This window comes from Podarcis gaigeae, assembly GCF_964106915.1.
Source record: "Podarcis gaigeae genome assembly, chromosome: 3".
NCBI lineage: Eukaryota > Metazoa > Chordata > Lepidosauria > Squamata > Lacertidae > Podarcis > Podarcis gaigeae.
Window position 1 is genome coordinate 95742518 of NC_139680.1, and position 24464 is coordinate 95766981.

General features: G+C 43.0%; 1 protein-coding gene across 3 annotated transcripts in view; it reads left to right on the forward strand.

The window, feature by feature from the left end:
• Window positions 1-24464, forward strand: part of PTPN14 (protein tyrosine phosphatase non-receptor type 14) — a 461328-nt gene that overhangs the window by 61891 nt on the left and 374973 nt on the right. For all 3 annotated transcript variants that reach the window (XM_083733089.1, XM_083733087.1, XM_083733088.1), the window contains exons 4-8: window positions 8924-9021; window positions 13276-13343; window positions 17373-17443; window positions 18544-18631; window positions 19601-19689. In XM_083733089.1, coding sequence (XP_083589215.1) covers window positions 8924-9021; window positions 13276-13343; window positions 17373-17443; window positions 18544-18631; window positions 19601-19689 — 414 coding nt within the window. The remainder of the gene's footprint in view (window positions 1-8923; window positions 9022-13275; window positions 13344-17372; window positions 17444-18543; window positions 18632-19600; window positions 19690-24464) is intronic.

A 24464-nucleotide genomic window follows, 5' to 3' on the forward strand; every position in this document is an offset into this window, starting at 1 on the left:
GTATGCTCAAGAATGTCTTTGAAAGGGGAGTAAAGAATTGGAGGCCATTCCAGAAATGTGTGTGTGATGTTTGAAAAAAACAAACCAACAACCCAAAACCTGCATGTTTCTGGTACTGTCCTGAATCTCCTGGTATTTTGGATTAACCCTGATTAATAGGTGGTTGTGAAGGGAGTTTGGTGTGCTTATGCATTGTACTTTGTCTCCCTGTAATTTGCTTTAATTAATTCAAGAGTTCAAGGGCAGGCACTAAGGACTGGGTTGAGGCATGCCTTCCATTTTGTTGCAAAAGCACATGCTATATTACTGCCCCCTTTAAAAAAACACCCCAAAGGTTTAATCTTAATACATTTATTTTAAGTGTCTCTTTTGCCTTGGTTTTAATGTATCTATATGGGGGCTTTCTTGTCTTTCTCTTTGTTTGTTTGCAAGGCACTTCAGGTTGCCCCAGGCAAGCAAAGCAACTAACCAATTTAAAAAATATTAATAAAAAATGGTTATTTTTGTACATCCAAAACCTGAAATCTGTTGAGGACAAAAATGAGTAAGATTCGTGGGAGAACATTAATTCCCAGTTGGTGATGGCAGGCCCCTACCCTTACCCTGCGCCCTCCCCCTCAACGTAGGAAAGGAGAAAACGAGCCCGGAATCAAAGAAGAGAGGAGATCTTGGAGGTATGGTGCGAAAAACATATTGCCCCAACCATTTCACACCATAAGATGTGTAGTGGATGATCTCTGTCTGAAACCCTGCTGCCAGTTGACGTGATGGACAGTCCTCTGAACTGGTATGCAGACTCAGGATTACTATCCTGGTGAGAAGTAGGCCAAACAGGTAGAAGCGAGAGCACATCCATCAGTTTCACATTCCAAGGCTGGCATTCCTGCCCCCATGGCACTGCCTTAAACCTGATCTGTTTATCAATTATTGTTTTATCCTACCTATCTCTTAACATCTCTTAGGGATCCGCATCTCTTAGGGATGCGGGTGGCACTGTGGGTTAAACCACAGAGCCTAGGACTTGCCGATCAGAAGGCTGGCGGTTCAAATCCCCCGTGACAGGATGAGCTCCCGTTGCTCGGTCCCTGCTCCTGCCAACCTAGCAGTTCGAAAGCACATCAAAGTGCAAGTAGATAAATATGTACCGCTCTGGCGGGAAGGTAAACGGCGTTTCCGTGCGCTGCTCTGGTTCGCCAGAAGTGGCTTAGTCATGCTGGCCACATGACCCGGAAGCTGTACGCTCCCTCGGCCAATAAAGCAAGATGAGCGCCGCACCCCCAGAGTCGGCCACGACTGGACCTAATGGTCAGGGGTCCCTTTACCTTACTTATCTTTTAACAGCTTCAGGGCAGCGTATATGGTTCTCCACCCAGAGGGCAAGTCCGCAACCCAAGATTAGCCAGCAGGCTTTGTAGCTTCCTGGAGATTTGAACCTGGGTCTCTCTGGACTGGTATTAGCCCATCACTCTCACTGCTGCAGCACGCTGCCTCTCTTATAACACACATGTCAGCCTACTCCAGTTCCTGTTTTGCAATTCACTGCTATCTTTAAGCTGCTAGGGACTGGGATGGCTGTCATCCCAAACTTGCTACATTTTAATAAAATTTTCATTAGTTCTATGATTCGCCGAATCAAGATTTCTTCGGCATTGTTTTCATTTTAAAAAATAAAATAAAAACCATTCAAATCCCTGAGAAATTACCAGGAAGATGGGAACAGGTCAAGGCTGTTTAATTAACAGGCTACCGGTCCATCCAGTAATTACGTAATAGAGAGGAATTTAAAAGGAGTTGTACCTTGCTGGCAACCAAGATGTGTGTTTCATATTATAAGCTGCTATTAAGCACGTTCCTTTAATTTTTCAAATACACCCAGTTGAAAGTATAGCTTGGAGACATCCAGTATCTAGACAGTGGGTTGCATCCAGTGTAGCGCTAAGAAACAAGCTCCATCAGTGCAAGGATTTGCACGAGTGCAACAGAACTCCCCCCCCCCTTCCTCTCACCCTAAACCCTAAATCTTTTCTGAAGTTTTCCCCAACCTTCCAGAGCAGATTTGGGGGAGGCAGGGGGTGCACACAGGGAGAGGGGAGGAAAGGTCCATTTTGGAGGTGGAATTGATTGCGCTGATGAAACACCCTACAGTCACGATAAGGCTGCAAGGTTTAGACAGCTGGAATGCTTGTTTGATCAGCAAAAGCTTCCATTGATTATTCAGCAGAGGCTAATTTTAATACATTGAGCTGAAAGTTAAAAGCATACAGGTGTTTTTTTTTTTAATTATTATTATTATTATTATTATTATTATTATTATTATTATTATTTGTGAGGGACAACAACAACTGTTTCCATCCTTGCGTATTACTATAGCAAGCCTTGCCCCTCAAACATTTTTTTTAATAAATATTTATTAAAGATTTTCTTAGTACAATAGAAAAAACAAACAAAATAACATATAATTTTTCCAATATCCACATTTTCTTCACTTCTTTGGACTTGCTCGCATCTCTCGTTCCTGCGTTCCAAGTTTTCGAACTTTACCCAGCAATTTATCACCTTCTTTCAATTCTTATATTATAATTTTCTGATATTGTATCCCTAATTTTAGATAATTTAACCCAAACCTTAAAAGCTTAATTTTAACATAATATTTATCCAAAATTTATCTTTTCTTATATTTTCATTTATCTTCAAATTCCTTTTAACTAACTTATTGGTGCCATATTGTTGATAATCTTACATCTTTCTTAACATTCATACAATTTACAATATTTTTGTAAATAGTCCTTAAATTTCTTCCAGTCCTCCTCCACAACTTCTTCTCCCAGGTCTCGGATTCTGCCAGTCATTTCTGCAAGCTCCATATAGTCTATCAGTTGCATCTGCCATTCTTCCAGTGTGGGCAAATCTTGGGTTTTCCAGTATTTAGCGACAAGTATCCTTGCTGCTGTTGTTGCATACATAAAAAATGTTCGGTCCTTCTTTAACACCCTCTGGCCGACGATGCCCAAAAGAAAGGCTTCTGGTTTCTTAGGGAAGGTATACTTAAATACCTTTTTCAACTCGTTATATATCATTTCCCAGAAGGAAATATATCATTTCCCAGAGGTGAAAGAACGTTCCTTCAGTTTCTTTACATTTCCAACATTTATTATCAGACAAATGGTATATTTTTGCAAGCTTGACTGGGGTCATGTACCACCTATATATCATTTTCATAATATTTTCTTTCAAGGCATTACATGCCGTGAATTTCAAACCGGTGGTCCATAACCTTTCCCAGTCAGCAAACATAATATTATACCCTATGTCCTGTGCCCATTTTATCATAGCCGATTTGACCGTTTCATCTTGTGTGTTCCATTTTAGCAGCAAATTATACATTCTTGAAAGTACCTTAGTCTTAGTCTAACAATTCCGTTTCTAACTTTGATTTTTCCACCTGGAATCCTATCTTTTTATCCAACTTAAAAACTTCTTTGATCTGAGCATAATGTAACCAATCTCGCACTTTATCTTTTAGTTTCTCCAAACTCTGCAACCTCCAATTATCTCCATCTTTTTCTATTATTTCCCAATATTTCGGCCATTTGACCTCCATATTGAGTCTTTTCCGGGCCTTAGCTTCCATTGGTGATAACCACCTTGGGGTCTTATTTTCCAATAAGTCTTTATATTTTATTCAGACATTGAACACTGCTTTCCTGACAATATGGTTCTTGAAAGCCTTATGAATTTTAACCTTGTCATACCACAAATATGCATGCCATCCAAAAACGTTGTTAAATCCTTCCAAATCTAAAACATCAGTGTTTTCAAGAAGCAGCCAATCTTTCAATTCATAGTACAGCTTTAAGTCTGGCAGGGCAAAGCCCCCTCTTTCTTTAGCATCAGTTAGTATCTTAAACTTAATTCTGGGCTTTTTGCCCTGCCAGACAAATTTGGAGATATCTCTTTGCCACCTCCCAAAACACTCCATTTTATCCACAATCTGTAAAGTCTGGAATAAAAACAGCATTTTTGGCAATACATTCATCTTTATAGCAGCAATTCGTCCTGACAAGGAAAGTTTCAATCTTGACCAAACTTCTAAATCCCTTTTAATTTCAGACCAACACTTTTCATAGTTATCCTTAAATAGACTCATATTCTTCGCTGTTATGTTTACCCCTAGGTATCTTACTTTTTTAACCACATTTAACTCTGTCTCTTTCTGAAACCTTTCTGATTTTAAAGGTGTCAATTTTTTTTCCAAAACCTTGGTTTTCTGCTTGTTAAGTTTAAATCCCGCCACCCGACCAAACTCCTGAATCAATTGTAATACCCTTTTCGTACTAGACTCTGGCTCCTGTAGGGTCAAAACTAGGTCATCTGCAAATGCTTTAAGTTTATACTGTTTCGCTCCAACCTGATTGCCCCTCAAACATATTGGTTTCTTTACTCCACACACTTTCTTTAGTATCTTAAAAATATATTTATTTAAAATACGTTTCCTCAGAAATGATCAAGAAGTGGAAATTAAGCTTACCACTGCTGTAAACGCCGTGACTGCAAAGAACTGGAATGAGAACATACCTGCTACAGAGTTTGAATGAATCAAAAAGATCTGGGCCATAGTGATGATGATCAGTTTAACCTACTATAACAGAATATGTGTAAATCAACTTAATAAATTTATAGAGCAATTGTGGGGTGTGTTTTTTGTTTTGTTTTTGTTTAGATGTTCTGGAATAATAAGTTCAGTAGCAGTGTAAACCCTATGCTATCTTTAGTTTATTGTAATGTTATTAATTTAAGGCTGTTAATTGGAATAATTGTTAATATATCAGTGATCTGAATAAAACATACTTAATAACAATTATTTTGGGGGGAGGCTTTGATGTTATGCAGATGTACCTAAACTTAATCAGTTTAAACACTAGAAAGTTCTTACTTATGAATCACTTCCCATGAGACATCCTGAAGCAGTTTACAGTATAACAGCATATATATAATAGTTGCAAATGGTTAAAACAATTGCATATATAAAAACAGTTATAAACCATTATGAAAAAGAAGTTTGCAACAGCACATAGATAAAGATTTTTGGAAGACCTTTTGAAAGAGGAACATCTTCAGCAGGCACTGAAAATACCATATACTGATGGAAGGGAGTTCTAGAGGGCAGGTACCACCACACTAAAGGCCCAATTTCCCACATTGTGTGGTACACACCTCCTGATAGAATGGTGTGAGCACCTGATACTTGATCGCATTGGTCTGCGCTTGTGCTTTACCCAATTTGTACTTGCTCAATCGATCAGTTGGCAGTTATAGTTCTTACAGGTGAAAAAACAGCATGCAGCCCATGGTATGAGACAGAAATTAGTGCAGGCCATTTTGTTTCACCCATCTTATGTCAACAAACTAAGATCTTCCACAGAGTGTTTCTGTATGGTGTATGTTAATGCAGATGCTTTCAGCTTTTTTACTTCATACTTCCTTGAGAACAGCTAAAAAGTGGAGTTGAAGAGGCCCAGCAAGGCCCATCTCTGATGCCTGAGCTTCTTCTTTTTTAAAAAACAACAACAACCCCACAAACATGGCATTCTAGAGCAGCCTTTCTCAACCTTGGGTCCCCAGATGGTGTTGGACTACAACTCCCATCATCCCTGACCACTGGTCCTGTGAGCTAGGGATCATGGGAGTTGTAGTCCAACATCCAGGGGTGAGAAAGGCTGTTCTAGAATGACTCTAACCAGGCTTCCTCAACCTCAGCCCTCCAGATGTTTTGAGACTACAATTTCCATCATCCCTGACCACTGGTCCTGCTAGCTAGGGATCATGGGAGTTGTGGTCCAACATCCAGGGGTGAGAAAGAATGTTCTAGAATGACTGTAACCCAGGCTTCCTCAACCTCGGCCCTCCAGATGTTTTAAAACTACAATTCCCATCATCCCTGACCACTGGTCCTGCTAGCCTGGGATCATGGGAGTTGTAGGCCAAAAACATCTGGAGGGCCGAGGTTGCGGAAGCCTGCTCTAACCCCTTTCATGTATTAGTCACATGGAATGGTCTATGAACAGAACAGGGCAACGGAGTTACGCTGGTCGGTTTGCTTAAAAATAACTGAACAACATTTCAAGCGTCACTGCTTAATGGATGCTGCTGCTGTTTAAATATGTGTTCCATGGTACAGTAGAATATAGATCATAGAATCATAGAATCATAGAGTTGGAAGAGACCACAAGGGCCATCGAGTCCAACCCCCTGCCAAGTAGGAAACACCATCAGAGCACTCCTGACATATGGTTGTCAAGCCTCTGCTTAAAGACCTCCAAAGAAGGAGACTCCACCACACTCCTTGGCAGCAAATTCCACTGTCGAACAGCTCTTAAAAAAATGTGACAGGGCTTCAGACAGAAAGAGATCGTTCTGCTTTGCTGCTCTCACTTGGATGGGCTAAAACTTTTGCCCTGTTCTACTCCCCAAGTGCAACTCTAGTCTGTTATTGTAAATGCCGTGATATGCATCTGATGGTGCGTAAGGTTACAACTCACGTTTTCTGCTGAAGGGAAACAACCATCTTGTCGTTCCATCTTTGCCTGGACTTGTTTTCCACTCCCATGCATACCCGTTGAAATGAGATTGGCAGCTTTGCAGCGATTATATGTACAGTCAAAACAGGGAAAACTCTGCTCCCATTGCTAACGGAAGGTCTTCTGTTCACATACTTCAGGCTTAGTTTTCTTTCCAGGCAACCTAATTTAGACAAACCCCAAAGGCCTTCAGAAATTTAACATGTAGCGAAACTCCCCAGCCTTTTCCAGTGCTCAGCCAGACTCTAAGTGCATTCTTAATTATAATGTCACAACTGTGCAGCAATCTGGAGAATTCAGGCTTGGTCGGAACTTTGGTGCTGTCTAGCGGCCAGCTCCTGCATCTCTATCTTTCAGTGGCCCTGGAGAATGAGAAGAAGAGCTTTGCCTATCAATAAACAAATGTTTTTCAGCAGGCATTTTTTAGATTCTCCAGACTCATAGCTAAAATCTTGCAAAAACACCATAGGAACTATTTCGAAAACCTATTAGAGAGTTCCATTGATTTCTTACAATACATTTTTATAGATTATTATTATTAGTAGCCTCCAGACTGTCAGTATTTTCAGGGTCAGATTCAAGCACATACAGTGGTGCCTCGCAAGACGAAATTAATCCGTTCCGTGAGGCTCTTCGTATAGCGGTTTCTTCGTCTTGCGAAGCAAGCCCATTGACAGCTTAGCGGATTGGCGCTATTAGCGGTTTAGCGGCTTTTAGTGATCAGCTGTTAAGCGGCTTATCAGCGGATCAGCTGATAAGCGGCTTAGTGGCTTAGGAAAAGGGGGGGGGAGGAAAAAAACCCGCAGGAACTCGCAAGACATTTTCGTCTTGCGAAGCAAGCCCATAGGGAAATTCGTTTTGCGAAGCGCCTCCAAAACGGAAAACCCTTTTGTCTAGCGGGTTTTCCGTCTTGCGAGGCGTTCGTCTTGCGGGGCACCACTGTATTGGAAATTTTAGGTTTGCAGACTTCCGGAACGGATTAAGTTTGAGAACCAAGGTACCACTGTAAACACAGAACAGGGAGGAGCATGATGAATGCTCATTGTTATATAACTCCCATGCACCTGTATTAGAATGAATGCTCAGTGGGTACAACCTCCACACAAGCCTTTGTGAAAGTAAATCAGGATGAATGCTTATTAAGCAGACTACAGTGGTAACTCTGGATGCGAACAGGATCTGTTCCAGAGCCCCTTTTGCATCCAGAGCAGAGCGCAACCCGCGTCTGTGCATGAGCATGTTGCAATTCGCCGCTTCCGCGCATGCACGTGACATCATTTTGAGCATCTGCGCATGTGCGAGTGGCGAAACCCATAAGTAACGCATTCTGTTACTTCCGGGTCTCTGCGGAGCGCAACCCGAAAACACTCAAGCCAAAGCTACTTCAACCTGTATCTGGAGGACTGTATCTGGAGGAGCACTGTAGAATCATAGAATCATAGAGTTGGAAGAGACCACAAGGGCCATCGAGTCCAACCCCCTGCCAAGCAGGAAACACCATCAGAGGACTCCTGACATATGGTTGTCAAGCCTCTGCTTAAAGACCTCCAAAGAAGGAGACTCCACCACACTCCTGGGCAGCAAATTCCACTGTCAAACAGCTCTTACTGTCAGGAAGTTATTCCTAATGTTTAGGTGGAATCTTCTTTCTTGTAGTTTGGATCCATTGCTCCATGTCCGCTTCTCTGGAGCAGCAGAAAACAACCTTTCTCCCTCCTCTATGTGACATCCTTTTATATATTTGAACATGGCTATCATATCACCCCTTAATCTCCTCTTCTCCAGGCTAAACATGCCCAGCTCCCTTAGCCGTTCCTCATAAGGCATCGTTTCCAGGCCTTTGACCATTTTGGTTGCCCTCCTCTGGACACATTCCAGTTTGTCAGTGTCCTTCTTGAACTGTGGTGCCCAGAACTGGACACAGTACTCCAGGTGAGGTCTGACCAGAGCAGAATACAGTGGCACTATTACTTCCCTTGATCTAGATGCTATACTCCTATTGATGCAGCCCAGAATTGCATTGGCTTTTTTAGCTGCCGCGTGTTGGTTGGATTTTGATATATCACAGCAGGAAAAGGCAAGAGTAAGTCCCGTTGACCACAAGGGAGCCTGGGGAAACATGCATAGGAGTCTGCTATGTAGGCTCTGCATGCAGTTGAGAATCCTGGAATTTAGAACAGGTATTTCTCTCACTCGCCCTCTGGTTCAAATGCACAACAAACCATGTAGAATGTGTGGGTATAAATGTAATTGCCCAGCAATCTATTTGTTCTTTCGGGGTGGGGTGAGGGGAATCCCAAGTGTAGATACTGTTGGTTTCATTTTGCTGTATCTCTTGTTTACAGGTATCAGTATTACCTGCAGGTAAAAAAAGATGTTCTTGATGGACGATTGCGATCTTCACGGGAACATGGGATCAAGTTAGCTGCCTTGGCGGTTCAAGGTACGGCAAACTCACCTGCTCACTCTTTCTCATATTATCTGCTTATTTGAGTGCAACAGGAATAAGTTCCAGTTACTGTAGAATAGATGTGGCAACCTGCTCAGCGAGCTGGCTTGATTCAAAATATTTCAGATGACAGCCACTGACTGGCATTTTTTAAAGTGCCACTTTATAATTTGGAAATCGTATATGTATGGAATTCAGCCCCCAATAAATAATTCCTGGCATAACTGTAAGTGTTAGAAATTTATTTCGCAGCATTTCCTTGGGTGGAGATTCCCAGGACTATTGCATGAGATTGAAACATGTAATTTAAATTGGGAAGTGCAGTTTAACATTCTAGCTACTGTATTTTTTTCTCTGTCTGTCTGTCTGTCTGTCTGTCTCTCTTTCTCTTTCTCTCTCTCTTTCTCATTATGTAGCTGCCCATCCTGGTTAGCTGGAAGTTACACTGCAAATATTGAGAGTGAACAAATGTTGAAGCAGAGGGGGAAATCATTTTAGGAACAGGCCTTGAACCCATAACTCGTGCTTTCTCACCTGATGCTCTTAGGCCAGGGGTCCAAGCTTTCCTTGCCTCAGGCCAGTGCCTTGAGCGACGATCGCGCAGTGGGTCGGAGAAGCACACGCCCACACGTGCGCAAACACTATTTCCAGTGCACATCCGGGTTGGAGGAGGCCCGTGTGCATGTGCACAAGCTATTTCTGGTGCTCCTCCGACCCAGAAGTGGGTCCCCGCGCCGCACCAGTAAGAGCGGGCAGCGGTGGGCGATGGTAGGGGTCGCCGAGGCCGGATAAACAAGTCCCACGGGCCTTATCCAGTCCCCGCCTACCCTGCAGCTACTGTTATAGATTGTGACTAGCTAACAGTAGTCTAGTTCCTTTAGTGGGTAAACCATGGTTTCCTGCTTCCTCTTTCCCCTTTTCTGTTTCATAACCTAGAGATGGAGAGTAGTAGTTTTACATCATGATTGGCCAAGTTGTGGCCCTCCAGATGTTGTTAGATTACAAACCCCATCATTCCTGGCTATTGACCCTGTTGACTGAGGCGGATGGGTCCAGCAACATCTGGAGGACCACAGGTTAGGCACCCCTGTTTTAAACTAACCAGAGTTCCCCAAGATGTCTGACTCGGGAAACTGGTTTGTTTAATCTGTGATTTTAATGATAGCCAATCAGGATCAAAGTGGTTCCAGATTCTGACTTGTTCTCATTAATCATAGTCTGAACAAGCCACAGTTAGCACATAATAGGAAACTGTGGTTAGTTTAAAAATCAGAAGTGGAAGGGAGGAGATGCGAGGATGACTACATGAGACCAAGGTTCACCACAGCTCATTCTCATAATAGAAAATCATTGTTTCTCATTACAGCCAAACTAAGCCAGTTTTTTCTCAGGGCATAGCTCCAAAAGCTTTACTGTGACTGTCGACTGAGATAGAATGTGTTTTATTGTTCCAGTGTTGTAGGCATTCAGAAAGCCTTATATGCTCACATTGTTCATTTTCTGCATAGCCTTTTTTTTTTTAAAAAAAAATTATATAGGAACAAATGTACAATCAGTTACAGTTTTCCCCTGTCCCCCCTTTATCCTTGATTTAAAAGTGACATAGGGAATTCCTACAGGTTCCCCTCCTGCTTCATTTAAATGTGTGTGTGTGTTTTTAAAAGTTTGTGTGCAGATTTTTTAAAAAATAAAAAGAGTTACATGCACAGTTTCTTATCTGCTTGTGTTCTCTAGTTTAGAAGTAAACACACATTTATAATGTGAAATGAAATGAAACAGCATTTTTGGCACCCAGTAATCATATGAAATTGTCTTGAAGGCTTTGCAAGAATATTTGACTAGTGTAATTTACGAGGGGAATTTCCAGCATCTTGAGAACCTTTTCAGCAGTGTTTGATCTGATTCAAATAAAAGAAAGCAAGAGCTCTTGGGCAATATTTCTCTCTGTTAAAATGAAGTGTAGGTGGGAGAGTCTTTTACAGACAGTATTATAGCCTTCAGGAAATACTTCTACCCTCATTCTCCCAATTCCAAAACATCTGAAAAATGAATACAATTATTTGCATGATGTTATGTGCTGAATACATAAAAAGCCCTGTTCAGTAACTCCCATCCCTAATGGAGTAAGCACATATGTAGAGCAACCCACAACCAGAATTTAAAAATTCCCTACAGTGCCTCATGACTGGAAGAAAAGTTTTTGCACAAGTTAATAAAAATATATCAAAACTGCTAGAAATAATGAGAAAAAGAATTCTGCAACCTTCGAGATGTTACAGAAAGAACATTTCTGCTAGAGTTCACCTTGCAACTTTGACATACGGGCAGGATTTTCATCCATCTCACCTAGAAGGGTTGGAGACTTCAAAAACGGAAGAAGTCTAAAAATGCATGTTATCTTTTCCATGGCCGCTTGAATTGCATGTCTCCATTTTGCGAAGGAACTTATTAAGACCAACAACTGATTATCTCCACCTGAGAAAAGGATAGGCATTGAATCTTCCATTGCCAGCTTCTCAACAGAAACGCTCAGAAAACTTAACTGTTTTTCAGAGTAGGTAAAAGGTAAAGGTAAATGACCCCTGGACGGTGAAGTCCAGTCAAAGGCAACTATGGGGTTGCGGCGCTCATCTCACTTTCAGGCAGAGGGAGCCAGTGCTTGTCCACAGACAGCTTTCCAGGTCATGTGCCCAGCATGACTAAACTGCTTCTGGCGCAACGGAACATCGTAACAAGTGCCAGAGTACACAGAAACCCCATTTACCTTCCCACCGCAGCAGTACCTATTTATCTACTTGCACTGTTATGCTTTCAAACTACTAGGTTGGCAGAAGCTGGGACTGAGCAATTGGAGCTCATCCCATCGCATGGATTTGAACCACTGGCCTTCCGATCGGCAAGCCCAAGAGGCTCAGTGATTTAGACCACAGCGCCACCATTTTTCGCGGGTGGCGCTGTGGGTTAAACCACAGAGCCTAGGACTTGCCGATCAGAAGGTCGGCGGTTCAAATCCCAGTGACGGGGTGAGCTTCCGTTGCTCAGTCCCAGCTCCTGCCGACCTAGCAGTTAGAAAGCACGTCAAAGTACAAGTAGATAAATAGGTACCACTCTGGCAGGAAGGTAAACGGCATTTCCGTGCGCTGCTCTGGTTCGCCAGAAGCGGTTTAGTCATGCTGGCCACATGACCCAGAAGCTGTACGCCGGCTCCCTCGGCCAATAAAGCGAGATGAGCGCCACAACCCCAGAGTCGGTCACAACTGGACTTAATGGTCAGGGGTCCCTTTACCTTACTGTTATGCTTTCAAACTGCTAGGTTGGCAGAAGCTGGGACTGAGCAATTGGAGCTCATCCCATCGCATGGATTTGAACCACTGGCCTTCTGATCGGCAAGCCCAAGAGGCTCAGTAATTTAGACCACAGCGCCACCATTTTTCAGAGTAGGACAAGAGGACAAGATAGTAGGAAAAGAGAGGGCTTGCATACTATCATACTGACCTGAAGAGATTTGTGATAAGCTGAACACAGACCATCGTCTTTGTCTTCTCAACCTTAAAGGGGTTTAGCAAGCCCCATTTATAGTATGTGTTCTAAGACATAATGATCTGGAAGATTATAGCTCCTGATTAACTGTGTTTGGCTTGGTGGGTCACAAATATGGGGGTGTCTCTCTAAGAGAAAGAGAGGTGAGGGAGGTACACTCATGAAAATGAAAGCCAGGTATAAAAATAATCCACAAACCCTACCTCAAATCTGTGATCTGTTGATCTGTGATCAAGAGGATGACATCATCCTAATTGGGAAACACCCCCAAGCTGTTCCTTTTTGCAATATTTTAGAAATATAAGTGATGAAAACGGAACATTTTTGGTCCTGTGTGTATGTATGCATGTTTTGTTTTGTTTTAGTTTGTTTAAAATAATTTTAAACTGTTCTTCATCCAAATGGATTCCATGGCAGTGTTTAATTGGGAGGAATCAAGCAATCTGTGTTTAAGTTAAATAAGGGTTTTTTTTTTACTAAAAGAATAAAATATCCTTTGGTGAGAAAAGGTCTTTCCTTTGGTAGGGCATATTGGGTTTTTCCTTCTAAGTCACAGATTGACACCATGCTCTCATATTTACATTGGACATCCCAGTTCGCTGCATGTTAAACATTTTTGTATCTGTTCGAGATTGAGAGTTTCATGTGCAGGGAGCGCTGAGCTAATGTGGTTTGCGGGTTAATTTTCTCTCCCTCTTTCCTCTCCAGCTGATTTTGGAGACTTCCATCAATTTGCATCTCATGATTTTCTCCGGGAATATGTATTGTTTCCTATGGTGAGTTCATACACCTTGATCTTTCATTTCACCTTTTGCATGTAGACTTTTCCTACTTCATAGAATAATAGAATTGTAAAGTTGGAAGGGAACCTGACGGTTATCTAATGCAACCACCAGCAATGCAGGAATCTCAACTAAAGCAGACATGACAAATGGCCACCCAAGCTCTGCTCATTAAGTGATCCGCTGTGACCTCCAGCGGTCAAGAAGTCAGTGGAGAAAAGTGCTTGTTGTCTCTTCCTACCTTGGAATATAGTAAGCTTGCAATTGACGCACATTTAATTTGTGTCCATTCAACTTTATGCTCTTGGCAAATTAAAAAAAAATGGAAATGGGTCTGGTGTCTGGGAGAAAAGACTGGCAATACCACCCACTGTTGCACCCATTTTGTTTTGACTATACACAATTTTGTCTTCAGGTGCGATCCCTGGAATGTAACCTCCATCTAAGTTGAGGGCTTACTGTATATTGATGGCCACTTCCCACAAAAGCCTAAAAGCCCCACCCCTTCCAGAAACCCTGCCTCCCAAGCCCTGCCCACGCACGTACACCAGTCACTGCCTCCTCCTTGGTCAAGTGGGCCTTCCTGGGACACAACTGAAGAGGAGCAAAAACTGACCTTTCACTTCATATACTGGAGTGACAGCAAAGGATCTAGGACAGGGGTCCCCAAACTAAGGCCCGCGGGCTGGATAAGGCCCGAGGGCCTCGTTTATTTGGCCCGCGGCAACCCTCGCCGCCCGCTGCCACCGGCCACTCTTACCAGCACTGTGCTGTGTGGCTGCCCACTTCCGGGTCAGAGGAGCACCAGAAATAGCTTGTGCGCGTGCGCAAGCATTATTTGCGCATGTGCAAGCATTATTTGCAGTGCACATCCAGGTCGGAGGAGGCCTGTGCACATGCGCACAAGCTATTTACGATGCTCCTCCAACCTGGAAGTGCACTGAAAGTAGCATTTGCGCACGCGTATGGGCACGCGCTCCCCTGCCCTCTGGCCCGCTGCACAATCGGTGCTGGAGACACCGGCCTGAGGCGCGGTAAGTTTGCTGACCCCTGATCTAGGAGTACCCACAAGCTACGAACCTGCTCCTTCAGAGGAAGTGTAACCCCATCAAGAGCAGGCAATCTCCCACCCATCCGGTCTAGGGAACCACCCACTAACAGTGCTTCAGTCTTATCTGGATTGAGTTTCAGTTTGTTGGCTCTCATCCAGTCCATTACTGAGGCAAGACACTGGTCCAGCACTTCCACTGCCTCACCTGTAGATGTAAAGTAGAAATAGAGCTGAGTGTCATCAGCATACTGCTGACAACGTACCCCAAACCTCCAGATAACCCCACCCAGCGGCTTCATGTAGATGTTAAACAACATGGGGGATAGGATTGAGCCCTGCAGAACCGCAAATTGACAGTGCCGTGGGGCTGAAAAGCATTCCCCAAGCAAAACCCTCTGGAACGACCATCCAAGTAGGATTGGAACCACCACAAAGCAGTGCCACCCATCCCTAGTTCGGACAGTCACTCCAGAAGGATACCATGGTTGATGGTATCAAAAGCCACTGAGAGGCCAAGAAGAATTAACAGGGGCATGTTTCCCTTGTCTCTCACTCAACAGAGGTCAGCATATAGGGCAACCAAAGCAGTTTCTGTGCCAAAACTGGGCCAGCCTAAACCCCAACTGAAATGGGTCCAGGAAATCAGTTTCTTCTCAAAGCGCCTGGATCTGGTCTGTGACCACTCGCTCCAGAACCTTGTTCAGGTGGTAGATTCAGAACAGACAAAAGATGGTACTTCTTCACCCAGTGCATAGTTAGACTGTGAAATCTGCTTCCCCGGGACGTACCAATGGCCAGCTTTAAAGGGGGATTAGACAGATTCATGAAGGATAAGGCTGTCAATAGCTGCTAATGGTTCTATTACCTTCAGTATCAGCAGCAGTATGCCTCACAGGTAACAGTTGCTGGGGCTCACGATCAGGAGAACCATGTTGTGCTCATCTCCTGCTTGTCAGCCTCCCATATGCACCTGACTGACCACTGTGGAAACAGCATTTTGTACTAGATGGGCCTTTGGCCTGATCCTGCAGGGCCCTTCTTTTGTTCACACACTTGGCAGGGAGTTTCATCTCATTACTCTGAGTTACGCATACATAAGTCTACTTTGTGGGAGTACTGGGAAGCTAAAATAGTGCTATGAGCACGTGTAATCTGTCGTTCAGTGTAATAGCTAACTGGATATTTGAAGGAAGGTTCCCCACATCCAAACTCGACGCTGTAATTGGTACCTTCATCCTGTCTGGCTTTTTAACGGTGTCCACCCACTGGAAAGAGTTAGATGTCCGCATGGGATAGTTTACTTAATTGGCTAATAGTAAGCCCTTATTAACTGCATAGTCAATGGACCAAAGACTTTGCTGGCGGGTAAGGTGTTTCTTGCGAGTGGGGGGGGGAGGGGGAATAGCAAACTTGAGAACCGGTGAAAGGTTGCTGCCTTCGGACTGTGTTTGATCTTGTGCAGCTACAATATGTGTCAAATGGCATTTCTTCAGCGGTGAAAAGAACAAAGTTATGTACACAGAACGCCTTGCAGGTGTGCAGCTGTGTACAGGCACGTAGCATGCCATTTTTCATTAGCACGCTACCGCTTTCACATTTTTCAGTGTCAGGAACAAATATTACGGGGAGGCCCCCAGTGAGCAAGAATGAAGGCAGTTTGGTTAAGTATACATACACCAAGCCTTGAGGCATTCCAAAATAATCACTCAGAGTTTGATGGCTTTTTTTCTTTTTTTCTTTTTCTTTTCAACTTTGAAATTATGAGCAGATTCCATTTTGTACTATTGCACCGGATGATTTTAAAAGATAACCCGTGCCACACGCAAACCGTGTTTACAATGTAGACAACCTTTCTCCCCCTAACTGTTGAGATCACAAATGTATTGGACTGCATATTTTTTTTAAAACAGAACCGGCAGCAAAGCTTTTGATCTCAAAACCCTAAGTACGTAGCAGACATAAACTTAGCTCTTCTTTCCTGTATTATTTTCCTTAGAGTTTCTTAGTGATTCCCTTCTGGAGCTAATAAGCTGGTTTTTTTCCAATATTATTTTATGTTTTTCTGTGCAATAGAATACCCCTAAGGTTTAAAAGGGAGATTGTGTCTATATTGGAGAGGAATCCCCCTCTCTGATGGAGATCTGAGGCTCAGTGGTAAAGATAGGTTTGCATGCAAAAGAAGGATAAGTCTGTCATGGGCTACTAGTCACAGTGGTTGTGTTCTCCCTCCTCTGTCAGAGGCAGTATGCTGGGAATCCCAAGTGGAGATATTCCTGCTGTGCTCAGGTCCTGAGCATGGGCTTCCCATAGCTTCCTGGTTGGCCACTGTGAGAACAGGACATTATACTAGATGGGTCTTTGGCCTGATCCAGCAGGGCTCTTGTTATGCTCTTAAGTCCCAGGTTCCATTTCCAGTGTTCCCAAATAGAACTAGGAAAGAGTCGTATCTGAAAGCTGGGAGAGCATGGAATTGTGTGCCTTGCTATAAGGCAGCTTCCTGTGTTCTTAATGGGTCAGTTTAATTACCTGTACCCTTTCTTGCAAAACGAATGGTTTGCTTGGATGGGTTCTATGAAAGAGTTTGCTCTGTAAGCACTTTTTCTTTCTTTCTTTTGCTCAGTAGTCTCTGTTATACCAGATAGTTTGTAGGCTGCGTGCTGGGCGGCTTCCAAGCTGAGCTTTCATCTACAAGAGAATGATGTTGTAGTCCTGGAAGGACTCTACCACCTCAGAATGCAGGGTTTCTAGGGTTCGGGATGGTGGTGGTCCACCCAAATCTATAACATTATATTGCGATGCAAGAGGGAAGACAATGGGTTTGCCCACTTTCTTTACACAATGCATAACTACACACCTATGTCATGTTACCACTTACCTTTTTTCTAAATGAATAAAGCACTGAATATGGCAACCTTTGCCTCTAGGGAAGTTGCTCCAACTCCTTGATCATCGTTTTATTTCCGTCTCTCTAGGACTGGATCCAAGACGAAGCCTCCCTGAAGGAGCTGACTGACAAAGTAGCCAAGGTGCACACAAAACACAGGTGAGACCCCCAAATGTCAGTGTGTTGCTCAGAGAAGGCAGTTTGCCTTCCTTTGTTATCAACTGTTTCTGGAGTAGGTTTAGCCTGCGGTGCTATTTCCTGCAACCTGTGTTTCTGCTTTGGCCAATGGCTTTGATATGGTCTGGAATGACATCTCTTAGGGAAAGGGTGACTCCTTGCCTATCAGCCATTGTAACAAAATGGACCTGGCAAGTTCAAAGGCAGTGGACTTCTGACGAGGAGATGCTGGGGATAATCAACAGAGGAAACACTGTTGCTTTCAAGCCTGCCTTGTAAGTTTCCCAGAAGCATGATTTGATTATTACATACAGGAAATACATACGGCGTTTCCGTGTGCTGCTCTGGTTCGCCAAAAAAGGCTTAGTCATGCTGGCCACATGACCCAGAAGCTGTAATCTGGCTCCCTCGGCCAACAAAGCGAGATGAGCACCACAACCCCAGAGTCGGCCATGACTGGTGCTAAGGGTCAGGGGTCCCTTTACTTTTACCTTTACAGGAAATTGTGCTTGCTAATTATTTTTGAGCACTGTGATGCTACACATGCACCGGAATGCACTTGTGTCTGGTGAAGGCTGGGGCTGTTATCTGTTGCTGACAGCAGGTGCTGAGGTTGAGAGAGAATAGCTTAATTCCAGTCAGAAGCCAATACTAGCAACAGATAGTGACTGGGTGGTACCATTTTTCCATGACTATAAAGTTTCCTTTATAAAGCTCATTTTCAGTTTCAGACTGTTTTTGATGAGATCTGGATAGCCTAGGTTTAGGTTTGGGGGACAGGAGGGTTGCCCAAACTATTTTGGCCTTTGAATGTTATCGTTGTCCTAGATCAAGGGACCTAATGTACCATTCTCCTGATGTCGCTGGACTCCAACTCTCATCGGATCCCACCCTGCCCAACATGGCAAATGGTCAGGGATGATGGGCAATGTAGTTCAAGAGCATATGGAGGACACAAAACTAGCCTTCTAAGTGTTGGATACCCCTATATAATTCTAAGTTAGCAAATTCCAAGGGTTCATCCTAGAATCGTTGGTCCTCTGGGCAACCCTGAGCCGTATTTCTCTTAACTCGATTTACAGTGGCATCTCTGCAGCGGATGCGGAATTCCTATACATCAGTGAAGTAGAACGGCTAGATGGGTTTGGGCAGGAAAGCTTCCCTGTGAAGGTAAGGAACTCCAACTTAATTTCCAACTGAGGCCTTTTATTGCATTAGGAAAATATGAAACGTCCTGAACAGCTTGCAACCAGCTTGCAGAATAAGTCAAAACATCGCAGTTTTTAGCTTTCAAAGTCGGCCTCCACCCGCTCCACCCCCCCCACCCATTCATTGTTTGTGGAGGTATTCTGTAGCTTTATCTGCCAGGGGCAATCTGAGTTCTACCCTAAGGCACATCTCAGCTGAAGATCTGCCCTTGTCTCAGCTTCAGCTGATTTGAAGAATCTGGACAACTGTCTGTTTCACCTGAAGGGACAGAAGGAAATAAACAATTTGGCTCCTCGCTTGTGTTCTGAATCTTGTGACAGCCTGCATCAAAGTTACAGATTTTTGCACCGGAAACCAGAAATTGATGCAGTATTCCATGTCGAGCCTTTTGGACAACTGAGAGAAATCAAAGGTTTAAAGTTCTGTGCTGTGGCAAATCAATTCTCTAATTCATTCTCTTTTGTAGTGTTTGGTGAGCACTAAAGTGAGATAAGCACAAATTGGGGGGGGGGGCACAGTAAGCATTGCTGTAAGAGCTAACTCCACACTTCTCTGGTGGATCCAGAGAAAAACGCAATTAGAAGTTAATCAAATTGCGCTTCGTTCTGAGACACAGCAAGGTCCTTGGTTCTGATATGGCTCCATTGTGCCTCTGGTGATATTTCTTTGGAATATTTTATATGAAAGAAGCAAGCGGCCTTGTGGATTCAATCTTGATACGTGATATATGTCCATTCTGTCAGCGGGGCAGATCTTCTCATGGGAGGTTTGTTCAGCCCGAAATATCTGATGCAAAAGGCATCTAGATAAGAAATTGGATTTTGTTGGGTTTTTCTCTCCTTTTTTTTCTTTATATTGTGATTGCTGCTGTTTCAAGGTTTGGTATAATTAAAATTTGAACATTTACATTTTTTATTATTATTCATGTAGGACAATCAAGGAAATGACATGCACCTTGGAATCTACTGCATGGGGATTTTTGTCAAGAACAGAATGGGAAGGCCCACAGTAATCTACAGGTAAAAACATGATCAGGAAACTTTCTGTCTGACCAATCCAAAGCTAGCTTGATTTCCATCAACTTGGCTGGATGGGTTAAAACTGGATCCAACCCAGTTTTATTCAGTTTAATCCAATGATGGGATCCCACTGACAAAAGAGATTCCACTGAAGTGGAGAGGGAGGATTTATTTTGCCTCTGCCTGGCTCCTCTACTACCTCCCACACTGTTCCAGAGGCTTTCAAATATAGTTTGAGGTTCTGTTCTGGATCCTTCATAAACTGAGGTCCAGCATAGGACCATTTCAGTTGTGGCACAGACATTATGGAATGTCCTCCTTTGATGACACCAACTAACTTCTTCTATATGTTCTTTTTTGTTACCTGGAGATGATAGATAGATAGATAGATAGATAGATAGATAGATAGATAGATAATAGATAGATAGATAGATAGATAGATAGATAGATAATAGATAGATAGATAGATGATAGATAGATAGATAGATAGATAGATAGATAGATAGATAGATATAGATAGATAGGTAGATAGATGATAGATAGATAGATAGATAGATGATAGATAGATAGATGATATAGATAGATATAGATAGATGATAGATAGATAGATAGATAGATAGATAGATAGATAGATAGATAGATGATAGATAGATGATAGATAGATAGATAGATAGATAGATAGATAGATGATAGACAGATGATAGATAGATAGATAGATAGATAGATAGATAGATAGATAGATAGATAGATATAGATATAGAGATGATAGATAGATAGATAGATAGATAGATAGATAGATAGATGATAGATAGATAGATAGATAGATAGATAGATAGATGATAGATATGTTGGAGATAAGCAGTGTCCAGTGCACAGCGGAATGATGAAAAGTACGTGCCAACATGCTCTATATTACTTTATTTACACTTCAAAGCTGGTAATTTACAGAAAAACATTTTCCCTCTGCCGGAGCAGAGAAAGGCATCCTCTCTCCTCTAAAGCACGGAGAGAATCAACACACTGAACTGCAAAGAACAGTGAAAAACAGGAAACCAGTGTACGTCACATCCAGTCTCCTTTCCCGTGAGAAAACCCAACAGCACTTGACTGCGGAATGTAAACATTGTCTTGTGACAAGCACTTCGCTGCTCAGTGAAGGAAGCAGAAACCAACATCCTCCCCCTTTCTGTGAACATCACTGGGCAGCGTGTTCGTACAATATCAGTACAAACCCAACTTCTGCACATAGGTACAGTGTTGATCCCTTGATACAATCTTGGACAATACATCAGCAGGAATTTCATTACCTGGCATATAGGACACCGTTACGAGTCCCTTTTGAATACGTTCCCTAGCATGTTGCAACTTCAATTGCAAGTGCTTCGTGCTTTGCTTACAACCTTCAGAATTCAGCAAAGCCAAACAAGCTTTGTTGTCCTGGTAAACCTGGATTGGACATTTGACAGGAATTTTCATGTCTTTGCACAATTGTAACAACCATTCACAATCCTTAAGTGAATAAGACAGTGCATTCAGTTCAGCTTCACAAGTACTTAAGCTAACTGTTGTTTGCTTCTTGCATGACCAATCAAATAGACCCTGATTGTACTTATAGCAAACTCCAGACGTACTTTTCCTGTCTGTAGTGTCACTTCCAAAACTTGCATCTGCAAATATCTCAAGACCACCAGACTTCTGATTGTTAAATCTCAGTCTGTAATGCATAGTGCCTTTCAAATACCGCGCTATGCGTTTCAGAGCTTTCCAATCCTTAACAGTAGGATTGTTGACTTGTCTGCTTAGCAAATTACAGCTAACAGCAATGTCTGGTCTTGAACATCTGGCAATGAAGTTTAGCTTGCCTAGCACACTTCTGTACAGTGTAGTGTCAGAAAATGCTTCTTCAGTGTCATCTACCTGATAACCTGTTATCATCGGTGTGTCCACAGGGTTAGCATCCATCAGGTTTAGTTTGCTTAACACATCAGCAATTTTACGTGACTGGTGTATTAGAATGTTACCATCTTGATCTCTCTCTATTTCCAGAGATAGGTAGTTGTTTACCTCACCAAGATCTTTCATGTCAAAGTGCTCTTTCAACTGAGCTAGGGCATTATTGTACATTGTGACATCCTTCCAAAAGAATAAAAGATCATCAACATAAAACAAACAATACAGTTTCTTTTGCCCCTCCTCTTTGACAAATACGCATGGATCAGCTTTCCCTTGCTTAAAACCTAGAGAAAACAATACTTCAGTGAGTTTTGTGTGCCAACACCGTGCACTTTGTTTGAGACCATAAAGGGACTTCTTCAGAGCACAAACAAATCCCTGTTTTACCTGTACGCCATCAGGTGGAAGCATATAAAGTGATTCATCTAGAGATCCGTACAGAAAAGCTGTATTCACATCATGGTGACTAATGTGTAGATTCTCTTCTGCAGCTAGCTTGAGCATAAGCCTAATGCTCTCATACCTCACGGTGGGTGAGTAGGTCTCGTGATAGTCTTCACCTGGTACCTGTGCAAAACCTCTGGCTACCAATCTGGCTTTGTGTCTGACTATCTTGCCATTTTGATCTGTCTTCGCTTTGAAGACCCATTTGCTTCCAAGCAGTTTCATTCCTGGAACTACTGGAACAAGGTCCCATGTTTTGTTCCTTTCCAAGGAATCAAGCTCAGCCTTCATGGCATTTAACCATGGCTCAGCTTCCTTTGAATCCAAATCCTGGATTTCTTGGAAACTTGAAGGTTCAAACACCTTCTTGGTGCTTTTAACAGCTGTTACTGCTATCTTAGCAAACTCATCAGCAAATCTCTTTGGAGGTCTGCCTTTTGTTGCTCTCTGTGACCTGCGAATTAGCCTTAAGTCTTCAACACTCTCCTCTTCCTTCTTAGGAGAAAAGTGACCTATTGTGAACAATGGTTCCTCTAATTCTTGATCAGAGCTTTCAGAGGGTCGCATAGAGGCTTTCGCACTCTTGAAATCCTCTGAATCACCCGATTCAGTTTCAGACTCAGAATCAGAACCTTCATCAGTGGGTGTGGGTTGTTGCGGTTGCTTTTGACTATCCTCAGTTTCATCACTGTCATCAGGATAACATTGGAAAATTCCCACATTCTCCCCCCACTTGGCATTGTACTCAACACTTCTTGTGAGCTTAATTTCCTTAGAGTCAGTCATCATTATTCTGTAAGACCCTTTCTGATAACCTAGAAAGATACCATGCAATCCACGCTTGTCTAACTTGGAGTTTTGTGGTGAGTGAACCCACATGTCAGAACCAAAAATTTTCATGTGTTTGATGTATGGCTTCTTGCCAAACATCTTCTCATAGGGGGTACAACCAATCGCTGAAGATAACCTGCGATTATAACTGTAAGTGAAACATGAGAGAGCTTCGGCCCAATAACTCTCTGGAAGATTGGCATCATGCAGCAAGGTTTTTAACCCTTGAAGCAATGTCTGATTTGCTCGTTCCGCAAGTCCATTCTGCCATGGCGAGCGAGGACTAGACAAATCGTGTTGAATTCCTTTCTCAGTCAGAAAAGCTTCAAACTGCTGAGAAGTGAATTCTCCCCCGCGATCACTGAAAAGAGTCTTTACCTTCTTACCATGCACATTTTCCAACCAAGCACAGAATTCCTTGAACCTTGGAAAAGCCTCTGATTTCTGCTTGAGATTGTACACATAAATATACCTGGAAAATGCATCAATGAGAACCATGAAGTACCTGTTTCCACCCAAAGAGGGCGCTAGTGGTCCAACCAAATCAGCATGAACAACCTGGTATGGTTCTGTAGCTTGCCTACTAGACACCTTACCTTTCGCAGCCATTTTTACCTTGTTTGCTGCGCATGCCTTGCACTTCATGTGGTACCTGCAGGGTTTAATAGTCATACCTTCAACCAAGGCAGGCATTTTAGATACTGCCTCAAAATGCAAATGACCAAATTTTCGATGAAAATCATGAATACATTCTGCATGCAAACTTTTGTTAGAACCTGCAATGCAACAAGTGTCATCCTGCACAACATCATCAAAATACAAAACATACAAACGATCAACATATTCAGCATGCAATACATAATCATTTTTCTTTGTGATGATGCACCTTTTGTTCTTAAAGGAAACGTCAATTTTCCGCTCATTCAGCTGTCCAACGCTGAGCAGATTATGCTTGGCATGTGGCACATAAAGCACATCCTGTATCGATAAGTCCAAACTGTGAAGAACAACAGTTCCGTAGCCTTTACTGGGGATTGTGTGGTCATCCGCCTGGTGAATCGCACCTTCCTGCAGTGTAAAAGACACGAACAGTCGCTTATCATTGCACATGTGATGCGTTGCAGCCGAATCAACAACGAAGAAAGATCTAGATGTCTTCTGGACCTCTGCAACCTTTGGAGTGAAGCGTGAGACCATTGCCTTGTGCTGCGTTGTCCTGGACACCGGACCTTTGCCTTTGCCTCGGCCTTTTCCACGCGATGAGCTTTCGCTGCGCTGCTCTGTCTTGGCCCTGGGATATCTGCATTCCCTCTTCATATGGCCTAGACGTCCACACGTGTAGCATTTCACTGCCTTCAAAGCTTTGGCGCCATCTGGTGGTTCCACTGCACTCTGGGATGACGTCTGTGAAGACTCCCCCTTGCCCATGCAGCTATCACCCTGGCGGTCTGCTTCATTCTGAATCATGGCAGTATCACAGGCTACTGTGAGTTGAGCATTTGGCTGATTGGCATCAAATTCCCCACTTGCCTCATCCAGCCTTCTGC